The sequence below is a fragment of the Molothrus ater genome, chromosome 2 (assembly GCF_012460135.2).
Source record: "Molothrus ater isolate BHLD 08-10-18 breed brown headed cowbird chromosome 2, BPBGC_Mater_1.1, whole genome shotgun sequence".
NCBI lineage: Eukaryota > Metazoa > Chordata > Aves > Passeriformes > Icteridae > Molothrus > Molothrus ater.
The window spans coordinates 33067789-33090956 of NC_050479.2; the positions used below are offsets into that span (position 1 = coordinate 33067789).

At 37.9% G+C, this 23168-nt stretch overlaps 1 protein-coding gene across 2 annotated transcripts in view; it reads left to right on the plus strand.

Annotated features, from left to right (window-relative positions):
• GABRG3 (gamma-aminobutyric acid type A receptor subunit gamma3) overlaps positions 1-23168 on the plus strand; it is a 304616-nt gene that overhangs the window by 240963 nt on the left and 40485 nt on the right. For both annotated transcript variants that reach the window (XM_036382165.2, XM_036382175.1), the window contains one exon: positions 7242-7379. In XM_036382165.2, the coding sequence (XP_036238058.1) occupies positions 7242-7379 (138 nt within the window). The remainder of the gene's footprint in view (positions 1-7241; positions 7380-23168) is intronic.

Genomic DNA, 23168 nt, shown 5'->3' on the forward strand with positions numbered 1-23168 from the left:
CCATCTCTTTGAATCTCACCCTAAGTCCTATGGAGCACAGCAAGGGCTCAGGTGAAGCCTCCCATGTCTATGCAGAGCTAACCATGGTGTGTAAGATCTAGGGCAGGACAAAGCAGCAGCACAGGATTCCAGCAGAATCTCAAAGGCCACATCTTTCTGAAAACATCCTTTTACTGAGAATCACCATCTGTAGTTTTGCAGCCAATAAATATGTGAGACTTGGAATACATTATCAAAAGTTTTCTGGATTATGAATACAGTCTATTCTGCAAAATTATGAATACACATGAATAAAGTCTATTCTTTGTAAAGACACACATTTGTGAGGCAACACCAGTTCATTATCAAATAGCTATGTTAGCTAGTAGAAATAAGTATAGGGAGCTAGAAACTGAAATTCTTTCTCTTACTTGCATATGTGTTTATAAGAAGATTTTTAAGTACATAGAGAATAGAACAAGTACATATTCCAGAATCATTCGGATCCAAAGACAACTTGAGCTAGGAAAACTGCTTTTTGGACTTTCATTCTTCCCTGCAAGTATTGGTATTGCAGAAAACTGAGGGCAAAATCTTCACATTGTTACATTCATTAAAGCTGAGGTGGTTTCCATTCCACAAAGAGCATGAGGAAGACTGCACATGACTAAGCCAACTTTGCCCTCAGTACTCTGATCTGTGCCAGAATTCCAGCCTTAGGATAGATACAATTTATATCCCAGCAAACTAGACATGAGATCAGCCCATTTACTGTTAGTGATGTCAGGCATGAGTATGAAATATGGCTAAATCAGAAGAATCTGAACATTTAGCAGGTGTTTTAGTTACCAGTGAATTCATTTGTGAAAGAAACTGCTGTCCAGAACAATGCAAGCAGTTGTTGCACATGAGGCTTCTGAAAATTGCTTTCCAAATGAAACTGTTAGCAAGCAGTAAAAATATGAATATAGATAAAAATGCATAGAAAAATATCAATGCAGGCTATAAGACAAGCCTGTTTTTTTCAGTTTTAGTTTTGGTGGATTTTTTTCAGAAAAGATGAAGCCATTTTCAAAACAATAGAAAGGTGGAATTATAGGAACAATATATGACAAAAACAACCATTTTCCAAAACCAAATCACTCATGGTACTACTTGTAAATAAGTCAAAATGGAAATTGTTTGGTGAGCATAAGGACAGAGGTATGATGATACAACAGGATTGCCTTAGTTTCTCATGGTAATTGCCTTAGTTTCTTAAGGATAGTCTACCTGACCTTTAGGATCTGATACTTGGAACTGGGAGTTTTTGCTGCTAGGGCTGTGTGTGACAAAATCTTAGCACCCCTATTTGAGATGCATCTGTTAGATTTTAGAAGATAGTGAGTACATGGAAAAGCCACATCTCAAAATGGCATCAGGAGAAAACCTCTCTCTTTTCAGTCTAATTATGTTCATTTTTCTCAGCCTTCTTCCCTTCTTATTTTCACCTTTCTGTTCTCTTCTCTGTTTTCTCTGAACCGAAATTTTAATTTGTCTATAAGTAGCAAGAAAATTATTACTTCCGACAAAAGCTGGTTCACAGAAAGTCCTTGTTTTGGGAACTGTTTCTGTGACAGCAACACCTCTCTTTTCCTTCTTTCTATTTTAAAGGCCCAAAAGAAGAATTGATGCCACAAGTTCCTCCCAAAAGTTAAGCTACCATGTAATTTATCAGTAAATCACATCAGCATTCTACACTTCTATCAATAGAGAATTAGCCCCAGGTAAGGGATAGTTAAGCATTACTGTTAATGATAGTGACTGGATCCTCTAGTTCTTCATCAGAATTGTATCACAGTTATATTAAAGCAAATTTTTAGTTAGAAAACCTATCTTCAATGGGACATGCATCCTTTAACTTCAGGGCAGTATTAGATCCATTAATCTGCAGTCATGATGATGTTGGTTGATTTTTTTCATGAGCTAATGTACTGTTAATAAGGTGTCAATTACTGATGCAAGCAAACAGGGCAAAGAATAACATTTCTAATTGCTGTAGTTATCACCTAAGTGCAATTATCTACTACTGCTGAAATAAATCACTTCGGGATTAAAAGCTATCTTTACGACATACACATTTATCTTTAATTATTCTTATTACCATAGCTGCTTTTCAAGTTCCTTTCCTTTCCTTTCCTTTCCTTTCCTTTCCTTTCCTTTCCTTTCCTTTCCTTTCCTTTCCTTTCCTTTCCTTTCCTTTCCTTTCCTTTCCTTTCCTTTCCTTTCCTTTCCTTTCCTTTCCTTTCCTTTCCTTTCCTTTCCTTTCCTTTCCTTTCCTTTCCTTTCCTTTCCTTTCCTTTCCTTTCCTTTCCTTTCCTTTCCTTTCCTTTCCTTTCCTTTCCTTTCCTTTCCTTTCCCCTTCCCCTTCATTAGGAGACAGAGATAAGTCAATATGCATTAAGCTATGAGTATTGTTTTCCATAGATGTAAAGTAAATTATTCAGTCTCCATTCACTTTCCCTACTTTTGCTTCCCTCTACCCTGAAGGGTTCCTCCTGGTGAAACATGAGATGTCTATATACCCTATTTTTTTTTTTAATTTTAAAATAATTGAACAACAACTTTGCTTTTTCTGCCATCTAGTTGTGCTTAGTAAGTTCATACTATCATGAAATCTAAGGTAATAATACCAGTTTTAATAGGGGAACTTTCAGGATTCTCCTACTTTAAAAGCCTTCTGAGAACAAATACCATACAGATACAGGAACAGATCACTGAGAAACCTCTTCCTCCAAACATTGAGAAGTTTGTATTAAAATTCAGTTTCCTTGCCAACAAAGCAGTTCTAAAGACTGCTAACAAGAAAAAATAAAGCCCAGGCAGACTTTGTGGAAGCATATGATTTGTAATTCACAAGATGGTACCAGAGAAAGGTGCATTTGTGGAGTTCATTGTCCTCCTCTGACCCAGGCTGCATTGACAGAGGTCTCCCAATTAGCCTGAAGCAGAGTTAACAAGGTGGCATTCAAGAAGGCAAAGTGTTTCTGGCTGTATGGTGTAAAGGGCTGCTTATTCCTTGCCTCTAATTGGAATTGAGCATCCTCCCTCTCCTGACCACTTCACCAGCATCTACAACCCTCCTTCCATGCCCATGATGTAAACTCCAGCCACTCATTGATGGCAGCAGCTAATCTTTGAGATGATATTTCCTACTGACTTTGAGTCTGTATCTAACACCCATGGAAAAGCAAAACCTTCCCAGAATCCAGCTACATCTTTCAAAAACATACTCTTGTCACAAGCATCAGCTCCTGACAGATACTTAACAGAACCAATCTTTCTTTCATGCTTCCCCCACATTTTCAGCTTTGCTGATGCTTTCATTGAGCATACTCTGAGCACACAAATGTTTGCAAGGCTAAGAAGGAGCCTAGTTCTTTTATTCCTTCTGCTATAAACTGGGTCTACCTGTGTTACATGTGAATGAACAGTGTGGGGAACCAGCAGTGAAATAAATGTATTCCAGAGTGGGCAAAGTATGTCTGAAGAGATGAAAGACCTCTTTTTTATTTTTTTTCTATGCCTATCATTTCATGTCTTGGATACTTTTCTGTGGAAAACTTTTTCCCTTTTCGAGTGGTCTTTGTCCTTTTTGACGTGATGTCTTTTCGGCCGTCTTTCCAGCTCTACTCACTTCCCAAAATAACTACATTGTCACACAAAAGGAAGTGAAACAAAGATATCAGGCCCTGATCTAAGATGTCCAGATTAATAACAACTTTTTGGAAATCAAGGTTAGAGGCAGTATGCACAAATAGGCATCAATGGTCATATTGCAAAATTTGGAGATTTTTCCATCAGTGTTAATGCCTGTAGCAGACATGCTTCAGGGCCATTTGATAAGAATTCTCATGGCCAGCTTATGGCTGCTTATGCCTCTTATCCAGCCTGGTGCTGTTTTTGGCCTTGACCATTCTTTCAGCACTTTGGTGGAGCCTTCTGCACAAATCAGTCTCCCTGGAAAGTGAAGCAGTATGAACATCAAGTTTAAATATTTTTAACCTTCCACTTCTAAATTATATGGTGGTGATGTGAGGAGATCTGGTAACACAAGTCCAAGTATCTCAATAATAAAGGGCAAATACAGGAAAATGCAGAGACTCTCAGAGGTTGTCATGACAATTTACCTTTCTTTTATAATAGTTTCACCTTCAAACTGGCAAAAAGTGGAAAAGCAAAGTCATTATGTATGTTTGGTGAAAATAAACACAAGGCATTACACATATACTTTCTCTTGAGCTCTTAAAGAATCAAATTTGGTTCTGATCTGATTTTGCAAAAACATGTAGCACCATGTTACAAAGAGACAGATGATCAGGGTGGTCTCTAAAAGTTGCTGATATGGCATATAAAAGTTGTAGCACTGCCTACAAAACAACCTCTGGGACAGAAAGTAGGAGAATTTAATAAAGTAAAATGATGGGAGGGAAAACAAAGTTGTTGACACAGACTTTGGCTGAGAAGATCCTGAGCTGCAGGTTGCCAGAGCTCAATGGCTGTAACACAGGACACACTTGGTTGTCTTTCTCCAATGCCATCACCTTTGCCATCTTACTGGCACCTGCTGGAAAGCCTCCAGGACCTCCTGGAGGCTTGCCCTTCTGCAGTGTGAATATTTTTACATAACCTAAAGCAACTTGGAAGGGTAAATACACTTGACAGAAGTTTTTTCAGAGTGAATGACTTGAAGCCACAAGGCTTAAAATTTAAGATAATTTACTGTCGTTTGTCATGCTGGGAAAACAAAAGGAAGCTGAACAATAAAGATTGCATCTTCTTGTGGAAGTACTGAAGCCTCCAGTTCTGATATTTGTGAAAATGAAGTATTTAAGGGGCTAGAAACAATTAGGCTGTGTACAAGAAATATTGAATATCACCAAAAGAAGAACTGTCATGAACAGTCTAATCTGTAAGTTAAATGAATTCTAGGAGTGATATACTGTCCATAGAGATGTGTCACTCCTTCATAAAATTATTATTCATTTAAATAATTGAAAAGTGAAGTCAGTCACCTGGCACCAGAGCAGAACATAATAGCAGTTATTTAAGAGGTTGAAACAACTCCCATTGAATCTCTAGTACTTCTCTCTTCTGATGTAAGCAACCAAATCATTGTAAGAGCAGATCTCAGCAACTGTGGATTAAGGAACTATTGAAGTGTCACAATGGTCTCCTGAGGTCAGTTGCTTATGATTTAATGATGATGAATAATACTGAAAAGAGACTTTGAAACTGAATTTGACCTTTCTTAGTCAAAAATACAGGAAAAATCTTGAAGGATGAGAGTCCATGAGCTTTTTCCTGACTGCATGTTGCTCTTGTCAGGATAAACAGCTATGCCTTGGTTAATATGATAGCAAGCTTTCAGGCATACTGACAGAGTAATGGATTTTTTTTTTTTTTTTTTTTTTGTGGGATGGTCATGGGATGAAAAGAAAGGAAAAAATCAAGAAGAAACTGAATTCAAGACTGACTGGCACAACTTTTTTAGCAAAATTTGGGGAAAAGATGTAAAAATGTCATTTTGGATCACTTAAAAATAATGTATTAAAAGTATTTTTTTTTACTTGCAAGATACTTGAAACATTTTTACTTACAATGGTTATAGTGACATTTATCTGAGAAAAGGCACTCCATCTTATGTTCCCTATTCAGTTTAACACCGCCGCTCCCCATCCTGGTGCAACTTGAGGCCATTTCCTCATCTTATTGTTTGTTACTTGGAAGAGGAAGAAATGTGATCAGAGGGTTCAGTCAAACAGGAGCCAGACTCGGGAAGATTTCAGATCATTCAGGGCTATGGCTTGGAGGCTCTGCAAAGCTTGACGTCTTTCACTGTATTGCTGCATGCTCTGACATAATCTACCAGCCAAAAAAAATTAACCTTTAGGTCAATCTCTCAGACTTGCACAGCAGAATTGGCGGCAGAATCTACTTGGCAGCAAGAGTTCTCACAGAGAACAGTGTTTGTTACTCAGTTGGGTCCTTCACTGGTTATTTCTTTATTTACATTGATGGGAAATATACAAATGTGACATTTTAAATTAACACATAGTGATTTTTTTGGTCATTTTTTTAGAACTAAGGGATTTGTGGGTACTTTTCTTGCTGTGTTAGTGGGAGGGATAAATGAGGCTGTGCACACCTTACAGCAGTACCCTGGCAGGGTGGAACCTAAAACAAGATTAAAAAGACACTCACAGGAGGAAGACATCAAGGAAATAGCGCCATGACCAGAGAGGTTGTTTTGCAATGCAAATATAAAAATGTATCAGTTTTCAGTGGGGAAAAATAAATTACTGATGTGACAATTATATTAACCATCTATTGTTGTTGTTAGGCTTTTAATTTGCCTTGTAATCTACAGCTATTATATTAATGAGATGAATAAAAATTGATTGTATTATGCATTAGAGAACAATCTAATTTTAACTAGCATGGGTGGGCTGTTGTTTTTAGATGGTTTATTGCGATGGTATGGACTTGTTGAAGATTTGTTGGACATCGATTGCAAAATTACATTCTCTAACAAAGAGGAAATTAAAAATTGGCATAAGAATTAATATGACCACTGAGTGCTAAACTGATAAAGACTTTCAGAAGCTATTTGAGCAGTAGAGATCAGGTGATGCCTCATTAATTACTGCAGACTTCAGAAGAGATACGGTAGCATAATCACTTTAAAATTCCCATGCTAATTAAAATTTTGCTTTCTTTTGCACTGTTATCTTTCTTTTAGAAGTACAGTAGCACACCCCTCACTAGAACTATTGCAGCTTTTAAACAATGTGTCCTTTTGAATTGTTCATATTTTCCACTGAGAGACTCCCCATTTTTTGCATTCTGTTGTTCTTCTGAGCTTATGACAAAGCAGCATACTTCAGTGTCTGGACCTCCAATTGGTCAACTGCACCTCTGAACAGATCTGTTTGTGATAGAACCAATCATATTTTTTCTATTGTTAAAAAGCAATGATTGTGAAAAATCACAAGTTTGCCAGTATTATGACTCTATTTTTTGTGTACATTATGTCTCTATTTTTGTGTGCCATACAACTCTGGCTGAATGATGCCAGTGTTAACTCACTGACAAAGCAACAGATCAGAAATTTAGGTGTTCCCAAACAGCACTGAAACAGTGAACAGATAATATTTTGCAGAACATTTTTTTATGAAATGCAAAATATTCATATGCATATGTGTATATATATTAATTTCTAGATGGCTATCCTAAAGAGGAAATGATTTACAGATGGAGGAAAAATTCAGTGGAAGCTGCTGACCAGAAATCTTGGAGGCTCTATCAGTTTGACTTTATGGGTCTCAGAAATACTTCAGAAATTGTGAAAACTTCTGCAGGTAAGAATGATACAAATGGTAGTGCTTTTTTTGGAATTCAAATTATTTAAAAACATTTATCCCTGTTTTGCTTTCATTCAAGTGCAAATTGATTTTAATATGTTCCAATGTTCATTTTAGAAGCTGTAAAGTTCAGGCCTCAAAAATATTGACTTTTTCTTGATTTTTTTATAATCTCTACTCTTCTAGTGACTTCACAAACTGAGGAATAAATGTTTGCTCGATATAGCTATGTGTTGTAGACTTGAAGTTACTTTATGAATCTCATTCCTCATTTATTAGGCCACTCCTGTGTTGAATCTGTCTTCACCAATAATTAAAGAGAAAGATTTTGAGCACAATGGTAGGTTAGTGAAATTAGACACTTTCTGTTCTTCATCGTTCAGAAAACGGTTTAATATTTTTCTTAATGTTTTAAAGACATTCTCTTTCTCAGTTGATAAATGCCTTTCCTTCTGACCTTACCAATTGATTGCAATTAAAATCTAATGATGCCTCTTCTATTTCTTCAGAAATTTTGCTGTTTCTTAAAATAGCACAATAATATAGAGGAAAAAAAACGATTTTAAAATGGAATATATCATTTGAACTGGATAAATTGTGGTCACACCATGTAGGAAGTTTATATAAAGTATAAACTTTATACATGACTGCAGTAAGCTCCATGATTGCCATGATTTGGTAAGTTTCTCACAGCTGCTGAGGGAATCTGCTAGAAGCAACCTTCTGCTTAACAGGTGGTGAATTTTTGAAAAAATCTAATTTTTTTTTTACAAAAGGTAATCAAAAATAAGCTATTATTTTCAAAACATTAATGATAAAAAATTATAAATCTGTGGAACTAGTGCTGTTTAGTCCTGGCCCACTCACTAACATCAGCAATGAATTCTTAGAACTGTATAGGAATTTTTGTAATGAAAAGTCACTAAATTTTTAGTGAATATGTTGAGCTGGTGGTTTAGCAGAAAAAAATGTTGCAAAGAGCACACATGTGGAAGTTCCCTTTTGCTATGGATACAAAGTCTTTTAATTTGCAAGTTACTCAGGAATGCAAATTTTGCATAAATTGACTCAGGTACAAAATACTAAATCATTAAAGTATCTCTGTATGTGGTTTAACCCCAGCTGGCAGCTTAACCATGCAGCTGCTCACTCACTTTCCCTGGTGGGAAGGGGGAGAGAATTGGAAGAATAAAAGCCAGAAAACTCACGGGTTAAGATAAAGATAGTTTAATAGGGAAAGAAAAAGCTGTGCACCCAGGCAAAGCAAAACAAGAAATTAATTCACTGCTTCCCATGGGCAGGCAGGTGTTCAACCTTCTCCAAGAAACAGGGATGTTGGAACTAGATGATCTTCAAGGTCCTTTCCAATCCAAGCTATTCTATGTTTCCATGGAAAAGAATTACACAGTTAATAGTAACACCAGTGCCTTGATAAACAAATCTATTTAACTCTGCCAAGACAAAACCATATTTATAGAGGTCTTACTTAAATAAGTGGATGGGTAATGTGGAGCAAATAGAAACCTATTTCCTGTGTTCATTTTAGCATGTGCCCGGTTCTTATTAAGATGAGTGAGTTGGCACAATATTTTTGTGTAATTGCTCTTGCTGTTTCTACTCACCCATGTTTGTGAGTGCAAAATCCAACAGCAGTGTTGAACTAGAGTTACTGGAACCATGGGATATTTCTGTTCTCCTAGAGGCACCACAGTGACAGAAAGTTGTTGACAAACTAAAGCTTATTCAAATACTGAAGCACCCCCCCCAAAAAAAAAAAAACCCAAAAAACAAAAGCCCTGTCAGGAGATTGTGGAAGCTAACTTGCAAGAAACAATGTAAAATGTATGTGTCAGATTGTCATCTGAAGTTACTAGGTTAGAAAAATAAATTGTGCATTTCACCAGATATCTAAGACAGGTGTCAACAAACATATGAGAGACGTGAAGAATAAACCCCTGAATTTGCACATGGACCTGAGTTTTCATAAAACAGACTATATTTTGTTACTCTATAGTTTAAGGTAATTTCAAAGGCCAGATTTACTGAATGTCAACAATATTTACTGTCAATAGCAAACAAGGGCCAGGACTTCAGAAAAAGCAAATACGTTGGAAAACTTGGAGTATGCCCCATGTTGTAGTGTAAGGAATCCCAAAATAGAGGGAAGGGGGCAGGACACAGTGCAATATGTCTCTGACAAAATTTGAAGCAATTCTGTAAGTTCCTGTTGTGTCTAAATAGATGTGAACAAATGGGATGAAGGGGCATCTGTACTCTGGGATGTGCCTGTTTACTGAAGTAAAGCCCTAGCCAAGAAGTTTGAGAATTAGGAAATCCACAAAGCTGCTGTTTCCTACTGTTTGGAAAATCTGTGATAAAGGGAGGTGGCAGCTGCTTCTTACAGGTGTTACATCTCCTTTACAGCCATGCCACGGGGGGCTGCAGGTGGTCAGAAATAAATGCCAAGTTCTGACATGGAAGATCTGTGACATTTTTGCACTCAAGCTACCTGGAGAGGGAGACTGCCCCGAGGCTGCCCCTGGGACACTATGGGTGTGGGACACTCTGAATTTATACTGCTCCTCAGAGAGAGCAGTTCCTGCCCTGTGCTCTGGTCAGCCTGGGGCCCCTCTGGGCCCTGTGGCAGCCCATGATGGCCCCAGCAGGCACCACCCCTCTGCAGGCTCAGGACAGAAAGGAAGAGCAGCATTGGTCAGAGCACTGCACAGGAGACCATTCTGACTAATAAGGTGACGTTAGGAGAAGGGAAGCAGGCTGGATACCACCAGCAGCTTTCTGAAAAAAAGATACCAAACATCATCTCTTCCTCCCATGGGAAGTTATGGAAACTACTATTCCAGAGGGAATTTAAAAGCAGATTAGGCATAGCATGAGAAGATCTTCTGCAGAGAACAGTCCTGCACCAACAAGAGATGGATTCAAAACCCTAACTTCTTTTTGCTTACACCTTCCTGCTTGTTTTTGACACTGTTGCTTCTCACTAAATTACATCTATATAATGTGAGAGCTGCTGCAGTGCCACCTTCCTATGTCCAGTTTGGGGATCTCTTTTTAGCTCCTCTTCAGCCATGTTCTGGGTGTGATGAAGAGGGATTACACTGACCCCACAGCAACTTGCTGCTGTTCTGCATTTGCATTAAGTCCTTTCTTGGTAGTCATTTTCATGACAGAATTATTAGATTTAAGACATGGAAGTGTTCTGCTTTTTGATTTTTTTCAGTCTTTCCAAACCTTTTTCAGACATTTAAATAACCTTTATGTTAATCTGTGACAATTTCAGAGGTACATGATTAAGAAGCCAGCTGTCACAGAGTGCACTTCAGAAATCTAAGTAATATGAAAAATGTCATATTTTGCCCTGAACCAGCAGTGGCTTAAATTATTGACACCGTGTTGTACTTTGCCCTTTTTTTACAATAATCTGGCAGTCAAAAAAAGTATTCACTGCCACCTGGAAGAAGTGTACATCTTTCTCCGAGGGTATTTTTTTTTTAATTTCATGCTAAGATATAACCCCAAAAAATAAATTAAATACCTACTGCAAATGATGATTGTATGCAATAATCAGTAGAAGTCACTGTGCTGGTGGTATGGTCATGAACCTTTATCTGGAACCCTAATAAAGCCTCTTATTTGGCCTTATCATAATGCAGAGCACTAGGGCTCAGGAGCTCAGTCCCTGAGTAGGGACCGGGTGCCCGAGGCTAGCTCGCTCATGCCAAGGCCGCAGGGCTACCATCTAGCAAGCATGGTGATTATCAGCTCTATAGTGATTGCAAGCTCTCAGGATTTCAGCTCTGCTTGCTAGGTAGTGGTGCCCTGGGCTTGAGGCTGCAGCAGACGGAGAGAGAGGAGAAGGAGAAGGTGCAGGCTGTTCCACGAAGATGGCTTTATTTGGGGAGGTCCGTGAAGGGTCTCTGCTCTTCTTCTTTCTCCCCTAATGGGGTACAGTATGCTTCTTTTATAGGGTTGGAAAGGATCCAAGCTTGACCAATGGGTAAGGGGTTAACATGACATTGCCTTATAGGGTTACAGAGGTAGGTTAAGGGGTGGAGGACAAGAAAACAGGAATTTTCTTTTGCTGTTTCAGCATTCCTATTGTTCATATCCTCCATGGTGCTTTTCCTAAATCTATGGGGTTTACTACAGAACCCTAAGAAAGCTCTCACTGCCAGGTGATATCAAATTAATTCACAAATACTGAAAAATTCCCCTGTTGCCATCTGGCAAGGTACTCAAATACTGTAACGAGAGCACTTCTCTCGTTACGATGTCAAATAAGGCTGACAAAGATAATTAAAGTCGAGGGAGTACTAAAGCCACCTGTGAAAAGAAAGGACAAACTGCATGGATAGAAAAAAGGTGCAGATTTTAAAACTGCAAGTCAGCCAATGGAAAGGTGACCAGGACAACAGGAGAGAGAAGAATGTCCTCTTTAAAAGCACTCTGTGTGTGTTTGTAGTAAACTTCAGGTTTCTGAGTTCTAGATATTCCAAATACACTTGAGGGCGGTGATGGGCTGGGACATAGGAGGGGAATAAAAACAAAATCCACAACAAAATTATGGAGGATTCCATAATTAAAGCTCATGGAGTGAGTTGTAGTGTTGCTTGCACTTTTTTGCACTTTTCTGTCTTCCTCAGAGTCTATTCTTTTAAAACCACTTATTTTTTCGCACTGTTAGATAAACACAAAGACCCTCTAGCTCTTGAATCTTATTTTAATTTACTTAACAACTATTTTGCACCATAGAAGTATTGTTTGTGTTCTTTCTCAGATGCTTTTAGTTTGAGAGATTTTTTGCAGTTCAGAAGTCTTTGCATAAATAAGTTCAAGATAATTCATCAGAAATAGAAAATACCAATAAAAGTACCCATTAAAAATAGCTGATTCTTTCAAATTATATATATAAATCCAGACAGAAAGCTCCATTTCATAGATTCTGAATTATCCCAAGCATTAATACTCAAACTCAATAAATAGCCATAACAACTGCCATGGAAGGAACACCTTTGTTCACATACCATGGATGGGTGATGATTAGTGGAGTCTGCCTGTCATACAACTTCTAAATCATGCTTTATGTTTTGAAATTGCTGTTTCATAAAGTACTTCAGCTTAAATGATGCTCTCAGCCCTGTATCACAGGGCTGCAAATCAAGGTTGATATCTGTTGTCACAGATTTAGATAAAGCTCTTTTGGGCCATACTAGAAGCAGCACAGATTAAAGTACATATTCTCTTGCAAAGAACTCAGTAAATGACAAGTACAAAGCTACTACAGAACAAAATAAAGCAAACTTTTCTTTCAAGAAAATGCAAATATCTACATACATATATACATGTATGCACACATATATACATATGTGGCTACTTGCAGAGGAGGGAAGGGACACACATGTTTTTATAGGAATGCTAAATTTCCCTAGGAGAGCCCCCATCAAGTCAAATGTGTTCTTGCAGCACAAAGCACCAGCTGTATCCTGGGCTCCATCAAAGACCAGCATGTTGAATGAGGTGATTCTGCCCTTTTATTCCACTCTCGTGAGACCCCACATGGAATATTGGGTTCAGCACTGGGGCCCTCAGCATAATAAGGACATGGACCTGTTGAAATGAGTCCAGAGGAGGGTCATGAAGATGATCAGAGGGCTGGAGCTTCACTTCTGTAAAGATAGACTGAGAGGGTTCAGCCTGGAGAAGAGAAGGCTCCAGGGAGACCTTCTAGCAGCCATGCATTGCCTAAAGGGAGAGGTGGAGAGGGACTTTTTCCAAAGGCCTGACGTGCTGTCACTTCGAGGCCTTTGTAACAACAACAACAAGGGGAGATGGCTTCAAACTGAAAGACAGTAAGTTTAGATTAGATATTAGGAAGAAATTCTTTACTGGACAGACACTGGAACAGGTTTTCCAGAGAAGCTTTGTGTATCCCACCCCTGGAAGTGTTCAAGGTTCAGACTGAATGGGGCTTTGAGCAGTCTGGTCTAGTGGAAGGTGTCAATGCCCATGGTACAAGGCATAACACTAGAGGATCTTTAAGGTCCCCAAACTATTCTTTTATTCTGATTCTATGACATTAGTTGATGCTCCTTGGCTTTGTCAAAAGTCATCACACTCCCAGAGGTTTATCCTGAGGAAATGGTGCTCATGACTTTCTCTTCTAATAGGTGTGCAAAGAACAGCTGACTTGAGAAAACATGTCAAAATGGTCACCTTTGCTTGCTCTTTACTGTCACATGCTCCCAGATCACTTAGCAGTAGGCACAGAGAGCCCACAAAGAGTACCCACACAAGGTTTTGTGGCCAGATTGACCAGTGCCAGTCCAGGCTGCACCCGTAGGTCCACGTTGAGAGGGCAGGACCACCCATCCCAACCGTCGCACCCAAAAGGAAAGGCCAGTGCCAGCAGCAGGCAGCTGAACCCCTTAGATGGAGGAAGAGGTTGCAAGAGGGGTGGCAAACAAAGGTGGTCAGAGGCTTATCAAAGCAACTGAAGCTTGTTGGTGCCCTTATGGTCTTGACAATGAGTGGAAAAAATGCACAAAATGCCACAGTGACTGAATGCAATTGCATCCATACATACTTCTTTTTAATGATCTGATTCAGTGACATTCTCATGTGCCAGCTAACTCATCTGAAGATATATATTTAATGAATATCTATAAAACCTATGGATTTTAAGTTCATCAACATTTTTAATGTGCCAATGAGTCCTGATGACACAGCAGAGTGCTCTTGTCATCTCTCTTCTCCCCCGGACAAATGTGAATTTGAGCATTTTTTTTCCCTCAAATGCTAAATTCATTGGGATCAAGAAGACACTGTATTTCAAGACTGTCTTTAACCAGATGGCATCCTGAAGCAGACAGGTGGAGACCCAGAAAAATATAATGCACCATTTTAAAATAGTGTCTTTTTTCACTTAGGTGGCATTGCAGGACCTTTTCCTCTTTCACCATGTCCTGGTCACCTCTTTCACATTGTCCTAGTTCCAGACAGGACAGGGTTAATTTTTTGCAGTGGCCAGGAGGGTCACGGCCAGGATGTGGATGTTATACTGTACCACTTTCATTGGGAGTGGAGGGAAAGGGTCTCCAAAAACACTGTAAAATCCAGAATATTCATACAGTTTAAGAGTACTTTGTGTGTAGCACCAAATAAACACCTGGATTTGAACTGACTCTCTCATTCTTTGGTTGCTTTCAGAGGAACAAAATAATACTGTAAACCTTTTGCCTCAGCAGAAATCCTGGAATGAGGGAATATTGCAGGACTTACTTTCTGACAGTAAATACCAACAGAAAATTAGCCTGGTTATAAGAAGATTTAGCAATAATCTTTTGTTGACAGAGTTTTTTTCTCTGATACAGTATTTGGAATAAACCAAATCCCTTTTTAGTGGAGAAATCAACAGTATTGACTTCTAAAAGATATTCATTCACATGTCAAGCAGCAATTGATCAGCGTGAATATTTTGAAAATTTTGAAGCTTTTCTAAGAGAAGTTTCCAGTTTTATTTTTAGCAGTAATTCATATAAAAGTCTGATAACTTTGCCATTATCTACTCAGATTAGAAATGTAATAAATAAATAAATATACCATTGTGACAGTGTTCACAGGGGTTCTTGGATGAGGCAAGAGACGAGAATGTTGACTCCATGTTCAGAAGGCTTGATTTATTATTTTATGATATATATATTACATTATAACTATACTAAAAAGAAATAGAAGGAAAGGTTTCGTCTCTCAGAAGGCTAGCTAAGAATGGAATGGAACGAATAACAAAGATCTGTGGCTCGGACAGAGAGTCTAAGCTATCTGGTCTGTGGTTGGCCATTAATTGTAAACATTCAAGATGGCCCAATCAAAAATCCACCTGATGCATTCCACAGCAGCAGATAACCATTGTTTACATCTTGTTGCTGAAACTTCTCAGCAGAAAAAATCCTAATGAAAGGATTTTAATGAAAAGATATCTGTGACATACCATTACTTACAATACTTCTAGTCTATTAAAGCATTTTCCTATGTTGTTTGGAAGTTTGATAGACATTCATGGGAATAAAAACATTTATTTGCCCTGAAAATCCAGTATTTGCCCATCTTGTTACAAAACTCTCTCATAAAACTCATAGTAAGACATCTTCTGAAGAGAGTGATTTATAACTGCAGCAATAGCCTGCTGAAGTTAATGGAACTCTTCCCTGGTGGTGGCCTGGGATCAGATCCTGAAATGCAGAAGCCTGAAACTGTATATTTAATGTGAGTAATTCTTTAGTCACCAGAAACTAGAGAAAGCTCAGCTTAATAATATGAGTGGGATAAGTATAACATGCTCTAAAATTACCTTCCCTCTTCACAAATAGTGCAGAAGATAAGAATAAGAGGAGCAGAGAGAATATTACTCCTCTCCATACTTTTAAATTCAGTAGAACTGCATATATAACTGATTTCATTCTTATGCTTTGCCTTGCAGAGACAAATGCAATGTCCTTTGTATAGGTCCTTACTGCAGCAAATGATGAGAGATAAGAAGTAATAAGAAGTAATTTTACTTAGTAGTAAAGACAAAAGTAGAACAAAAAATAGACAGTAGAAGACTTGGGAGCAAGTCTTCACCTGCATTTTTTCTGAAGGGAAAATTTCAGTAGGAAGCAATTTTTCCCTAAAAAGACATCCATTTGTCCTTGTTAAAGTACCTCAATTTGTCCTTTTTAAAAGACTTCCATACCATATGGAAAAAACCACACAGTCTTTTTTCTATTATGTTTTCCTTCAGCTGATGTTTTTATCTGATAGTTCCATATTTTGAAGTGTTTTGTATGTGTCTGACTTTAAGGTTCCTTAATTAGTGTTCCCATTCACTCATTGAATGACAATGCTATATTTATTTGTTGCTCCTCTCTGTACATAGAGTCCTGATATCCTGCTCCCTTCTGCTACATAAATTTCCATTCTTGGATAGCTCACCAGGACAGGTAGACAAAAAGTTGACTCTGTTCTCCAGTAACAATAAGCCAGACCTTGGGAGTTTAGCCTGAGCTCCCCTCTGGGCTTGAAAGATGATTGGATATTTAATAAGAGTATGAAGCACTAAGTAAACTCACCAGAGAATTTAGCGCAAAGGCTTGCCAAGTCACTCACTTGAGACATTGGGACTTTGGTCTCACTGTCCTGGTGCTTTTACCAGAGATCACCAGGTAAAAAAACAAAAAACTGGACTTGCTTCCATGTTTTGCTAGGAAAAAGATTTTGGTTCCTTATTTCTAAAGAACAGAGTTGTGAATTCTACATAGCAACAGAGGCCTTCCTGATAGCAGTCACTTCTCATTTGCATTTTTCCTGTCCAGCCTAGATGACAATGAGGTAAGCTGATAGCTTTTAGGAATTCATTCTGAGATTTCCAGCTCCCTCACTTGCTGCTCTCTGCAGTCATGGCAAGGTTTGATCTGCAAGGACAATTGTATGGCCAGACATTGCCAAATAAAAAGCCACACTGCCATTTTTAAGATACCCAGACCTTTATAAGTAAAACCCTTGATCTGCTGCACTATGTTTATAAAGGCAGCAATGGGCTGTCATGGTGGATAAAGCAGTAGGGAGAAAGGGAAGTATTTCCAGGGAAAAGACACCACGACTGCAGTCAGAATGGCTTTACAAGTGTCTCTAATACACAAAATACAAAACAGAATTGGATCCATAGGTTGACTTCTAATTAGGTGCACAATGTAGACAGAATATTTTGACTCAAATTTTGAAACATATCTTGACCTGCACTGCAGATTGATGATACAGTTTCTGTTATTAATATCCCTGTGATGGGGGTGGAAATATTACATAAGAACTGTGAACCTGTTTGCATTTATTCAGCAGAGAACAGCCTTCTATACTTGCTGTTCCAGCACCTCTGGCTTTGATTCTGACTTCTCTGTCATTACACTGCTGTATTGGTGATTTATGGTTGGCTAAATCAAAAGCTTTATATTAATGCAAACTGTGAAGGTTTGGCCTTTGGCCAGGGTTGCACAGTCACTAAAATGTTATCTAAAAGTCTTTCAGAAGCAGAAATTGTACTTAATTTAAAACTCACAGTATTGCAGAGGATATTTTATATTTTATTCACTTCTGAATCTACAGTCTTAATGAAAATTTTAAGACACAGAGAGTATAGAAGAGCTATTCACATGCTGCAGAAAGGTGCTAAGTGTCTTTTTAGATTTTAATTTCCCATAAACTAACAAAAATTGCAACACAGCCTAAGTACTTGCTAGCAAGATCTCTCTAAATTTAGCCTTCACTCCACATCAGGGTCATGTTTCCAGATTTCTTTCAAGGGGTTGTGGAAGCTCCTTCCTCTAGTACCCTTTTCTGCAGCTAATATTCACAACATTCAGGTCTTGTTCATAATAACAGCTCCATTTCAGTCAACACCTTCTGCTTCAAAGTTACACTGGCAAGAGCCAAAATATCTTCTATGATTAGTTGCCTGATGCTGGATTTACCCACTGTCTACTGAAGCCAATATTCATCTTACCTTTATCTGTCAAGAAGTCTGGCACATATGAACTATTCTGTCAGATAGCTAAGGAAATGGCACAGTACAAAATATGCCTTCAGAAAGTTTCCAAACCCTCCAGCAAATACAGCTAAAGTGGTGATGTGAGACAACCTGAGAGCATTCCAGAAATGTGAGTAAGCCTGCCATGACAGGGCTGCCACAGCATGCCATAGAAACCCAGAGGTGAATCCTTGGCACTTGCATAGGGTTATTTGGCAGTGTCAAAACTCTCACCTGGCAGCAGTCACGAAGGCATTGCAGTGTTTACAAAATGATTTTGGCAGAAGACACCAAAGTTTGCTTATTACATCAGAAAAAATTAATCATAGTCGGCTTGAGACAAAACTGAAGGTGTGGACCAGAGGTCCATTGCAGGGAAATGATAAATCCAAGGGTACAGGAAGAGGCATTAGGACAAGGATCTCAAAATACTCAAATGATTGGTACTAAGATCTGCTTGTGTGTACTAAGATCTCCATGTCCTTGTGCTTCTGGAAAGATATATGCTCTTGAATACACTGCCTTCTTGAATGAGCCTTGTAAGTGAATCTGTTAAGTGTTTTAGACATTGTTCTTTAAAACAGGGGGATGAACTATAATAGTAGGAAATATCCTTATAGAAGATAATTCTGCATGATAATGGGGTATTTCCTTGCCAAGCTTTCTTTCAAAACCTTTTGGTCTTTCTCAGAAATTACAATCTTGTCTTTATCTTTAGTGGAGAGGAAAATTAAATTTTTTTCACTCTGACATGACCCCTAAAGACTGATGTTTAAAAGCTTACATTTAGCTATTCTGAACATCTGTACGTTGCTCCCCAGTTTCGAGACATTTAGAACACATTATTTTTCTTCACCAGAAACAATCTACAGCTACTCCTCTTCTAGTTGTTTTAAGTATCTGCAGCTGCAGTAGGTTCACTTTAGGTTGTGCAAATCTTTCAAGTCTGTCTTGGACCTGGGGACACCCTGCTCCAGCTTCCCCTCCCCACCCCCAACAAAACAGGGCATGGTGTTTTATCAAAGGAGGACAGATTCTTTTTAGATAAGTATAGTATACAGATTTTCATCTGAGAAGCACAGAACCACCACCCACATTCTAATTCAAGTCAGTATCACAGTTAATTGCAAACCTCTTATAGGTAGGAGCACTTAAAGTGAAAAAAAAGTCTGAAGCTCTTTCTGCTTCTGCCAAATTATTCCTTCAGTAATATTGATTCAAAACAGAAATTGTCTTAGAGTAATGAAGTACAAGTAGCATAGAATTGCAAAACAGTTGGAAGAGAAAAAAGAATGTGCACCTAATTCTTTGTTCACTGCATGCAGATTGCTATGAAACACAAAGATTTCAAGGATTAAAGAATTAAAATTCTCATTCCTACTGTAGCTGGACGCTTGACAAAATAATGCAAATCTTTAAGCAAAGATGAAACAAAGCATGCAGATCATTTTTTTAGCATGTGTCTTGATTTACTTTGACTTGAATTTTTCTCTGTCTTGTTAATTTTTTGATAAGGATACATTCCAGAAAAAAAAAACCAAACTATAAATATATGTCTATTAATATAAAACTATTAAAATGTCTGGTTTAGTAATACCAATTTACACACTCCCATTCCAAACTCTCTATTTCATCCTTATTTTTCTGTTCCTTCACTGAGAGGAAACATGTCTGTTTGCTTTTCTAAATGCTTCATTCAAAAGGAAGAAAATGTGGCAAATGTTGTCTGTGTTAACACAATAGATAAAAAGAGAACCACATTAAAATGTGAAAAAATCTTGTTGCAGCTTTCTCTTATTTAAATAGAGAGAGTTATTTCTAAGGACACATCTTGAGCATCCTGTCTGAAAAAGAACAAGTCTTTGAATAGATTTCCACAGTGCCTGCAAGGATCCTCTCAGCAAACTCTGAATTTCAGGACACCACTGGCTAACATTCATGGAATTAATTAATGTTTCCTATAATTCAAGCTGTCTCCAGAAAGTGCCTGCTCATGGGACAGGCATCATCAAAAACTTTTAAGGAACAAACTTGGATTTTCTTTACTGCTTGAAGTTGCCAGAAACATTGAGGCAGGGAAACTGTTATCATGAGGTGAGATCGTTCCCTTTGCAATGAAGTGCATCCTTGAAGAGTACTGGCAATACTGGGCTGATGAAAGATCCCTCCATCACCCTCAGGCAGCACTAGTGAGGGGGCAGAGCTGAGCTTTAGTATCCTCTAACATCAAATAAAGCAGCTGGAAAGTGTTTTGGTCTTGACATTCTACACTGTCACTTACAGGTGTTGAAATTTTAGGTTTAGCCATGTCATCTGAGATAACAAAAGCTCTTTTAACTCAGCTGCAGCCTCAGAATTCATTTCAGGCCAAAGCCCATTGCAAATGGTGCTTAATCCCATTCTCTAACATCATGTGTTTCAAAATCAGATCCATGGTGAGGTGTGCTTGGAACAGTATTGCAGAATGCTAATAAATACTCTATCATCTAGGAAGGGATGATCCTTAAAACATAATACAAAGTTTTCCCATTGTCACAATCTTAAAATAAAACTGCACTTTAATTGGATTCAATTTCTTTTTTATTTTCAAAATTTGACATTTTTATGGCAAATAAATCTTCTTAGGACAGGGGAACTCCAGAGAAGTCCAAGAATTATAGCAAACAATACATTTTTTTATTGCTTCTGGTTTTTGTAACTGTCCAGCTGCCTCTGATATTGAAGTGCCATTGTGCCCTTTTTTTACCCTATACTTAAAATCATTTATAAAATATGAGAACTGCTGACATCAAATCTCAGTTGTTTGAAGGAAAAAAATTAGTCTTGTAGCTTTATCTGAAACTGAACTAGTGATAGCATCCTGAAACAGTTTCAATCCTACTAATATCATATTAGGCATTGCTTTATAAAGTAACTTGTGAACTTTTTTTTGCAGTTCCTAAATTTGTACATAATGCCATTTTTCTCCACTTTTTCCCAAAGTTTTTTAACAAATTTACAAGAAAAAAGTCTGACTTCAAGTGTTGCTTATTATGGAAGTAATAGTTTCTTAAAGAACACTGTAACAAAACTTTGAACCCTTAAGGATGAATTGCTGAAAATAAATAGAATTTTGAAGGCCACAGCCCACAATTTTCTTGAGATAATCTCTCTTTGACTGCAAGATTCTTGCATAGCCCTGTAATAGGTATTTGGAAGTGTTTTCTTAGCAGTCATACTGATTCAGAAAAAAAAATATACAGAAAATTTATTTATTGTCTGCTTGTTGTAAGCTCCAAGCTGATCCCATAGAGTGGATGTGAGATGCTATTTTGATTTTCAGCTTTTCTTTAGAAAGCTTCTGTGAAAAGCAGTGAAAATGAAGTAACTTTATCATTATGTATTTCAAAAAGCACCTAATCTTATATTATCTTATTTGAATTTCTGTAAGTAAAGAAGGACATAAGTAATTTCGGAGTTGAATTGAGTAAGAAAATGAAAATAATATTGTTGAAGGTTTTTTCATTGAATTCATGCTTTTGATTCATAAATCTTTCAGTACATTAAAATCTGTGTTTGTCATTTTTGTTACTTTGGTTTTGCTTTGTTCTGAAATACATTTTTTATTCTCCTGTTTAGGAAAGCTGACAGCCAGTAAAGGCACAGACAGTGCCATTGTTTGATGCATCACAAAAGATTGACAAACTATTTACTGAGAGTATTCAACAAATACCAAACAAATAACAGCAAATTCATTTGACAACACTCAAGGACATTCTTAGCATGTTTTATTATTCAAACAGAGGATTAAGTGTTCTTTAGACCATCACATTTCTTAATTACAATTTAAAACTTTTAATCATGGGATGGGATTTAACAAAAATATAGTTTATGCCTCCTGGTGTTGGATCAAAACCACCTAGGACACTGTGAATAGAAGCAATCACTTATAATCTCTCTATGCTGGTTTAGATGTCAAAAGTCAAAAATATCTGCTTTGACCAGTTTCATGCCAGTTTGACTCAAACGTGTCAAATCCAGCTTGCCTTTCCCACACCTTACTGTCAGGCTCTTTGCTTGTTTCTATTTTTCCTTCCCACTTCTCTGTCCTAAAGCCCATTTTCTCTTAGCACTACTGTCCTTCTTCCCATGCCAGTTTGCTTTTACTATCCTTTGAACACATGCTTGAATAAGACCTTCCTTGACCTTTTGCCATGGCTCTCCTGCCTTGTTTTTGGCCATTGTGCTTTCTGTTTAGCACAGACATTGCCATTCTTTCCCTACCCAGAGGCGTGACACCATCACCTCATAAGGGTCATGCTGCCTTAGAGCCATGCACATTCTCCTTACTCAAATCTCTCCTGCCACCCTTCAAAAGTGACCAGGACACAAGCTGTGGGTTTGACAGAGCTCTGGAGTATTCAATATCCCTCAATGGCAACACATCATTATGGCTGTATTTCAGCTTTTCTACACAGTCACATATTGAAGCAGATTGAAGCAGCTGGAGCAATGCAGAACCAGGGCTCTGAGAAAGGTCTCAAAATAAATATCATCAGTAAACTATTACTGAATGATTGCCAAGGTATATGAGGATGCAAAGATAGGTCTGTAATGCAACAGAAATAAATCAATAAAGATCTAAGATTTCTGTTTATAAAAATCTAATTCTACTATTCTAAGGAGGAAAATGGAATCACAGATAATTAGCAGATATTTGTGATAACAAGGACAATGGGAGAGATTGGTTAATGTCCCAGAAATCAAGTCAAACATTAATCTTTGTTCAATCAAAAATTAACTTAGTTCAGCATTTCAGGAATAACAGGTTCAACAGACTGCCCTCCCCTCTATGTCCATCATCCACATGAAAATGCCAACCAAGAACCAAGGAATAACAGGTGTCACTTTTTTAATCATATAGGTGACTGTTGTCTCTCCAGACATAGTCTTCTCCCACTCTGCAGTCAGCAGAGTTATGGTAGTCCAGCTTCAAACTCAGAAACACAGATCTCTTTGCATACATGGTAATAGATTCCTGTTGTCTATCTGCTACAACAAATAAAGGTTTAAGATCAGCATGGATCTTCACAAATGTTACATTTTCCTGCCTGAATTTCCTCTTGTTCTGGTGGCCCTTATATTGCAGCATGGCATTTCACTTCCTTTCTGTCTAGACCAATTCCCACCTCCACAGAGTTCCCTGCCCTGTGCAGCATCCATGGTGC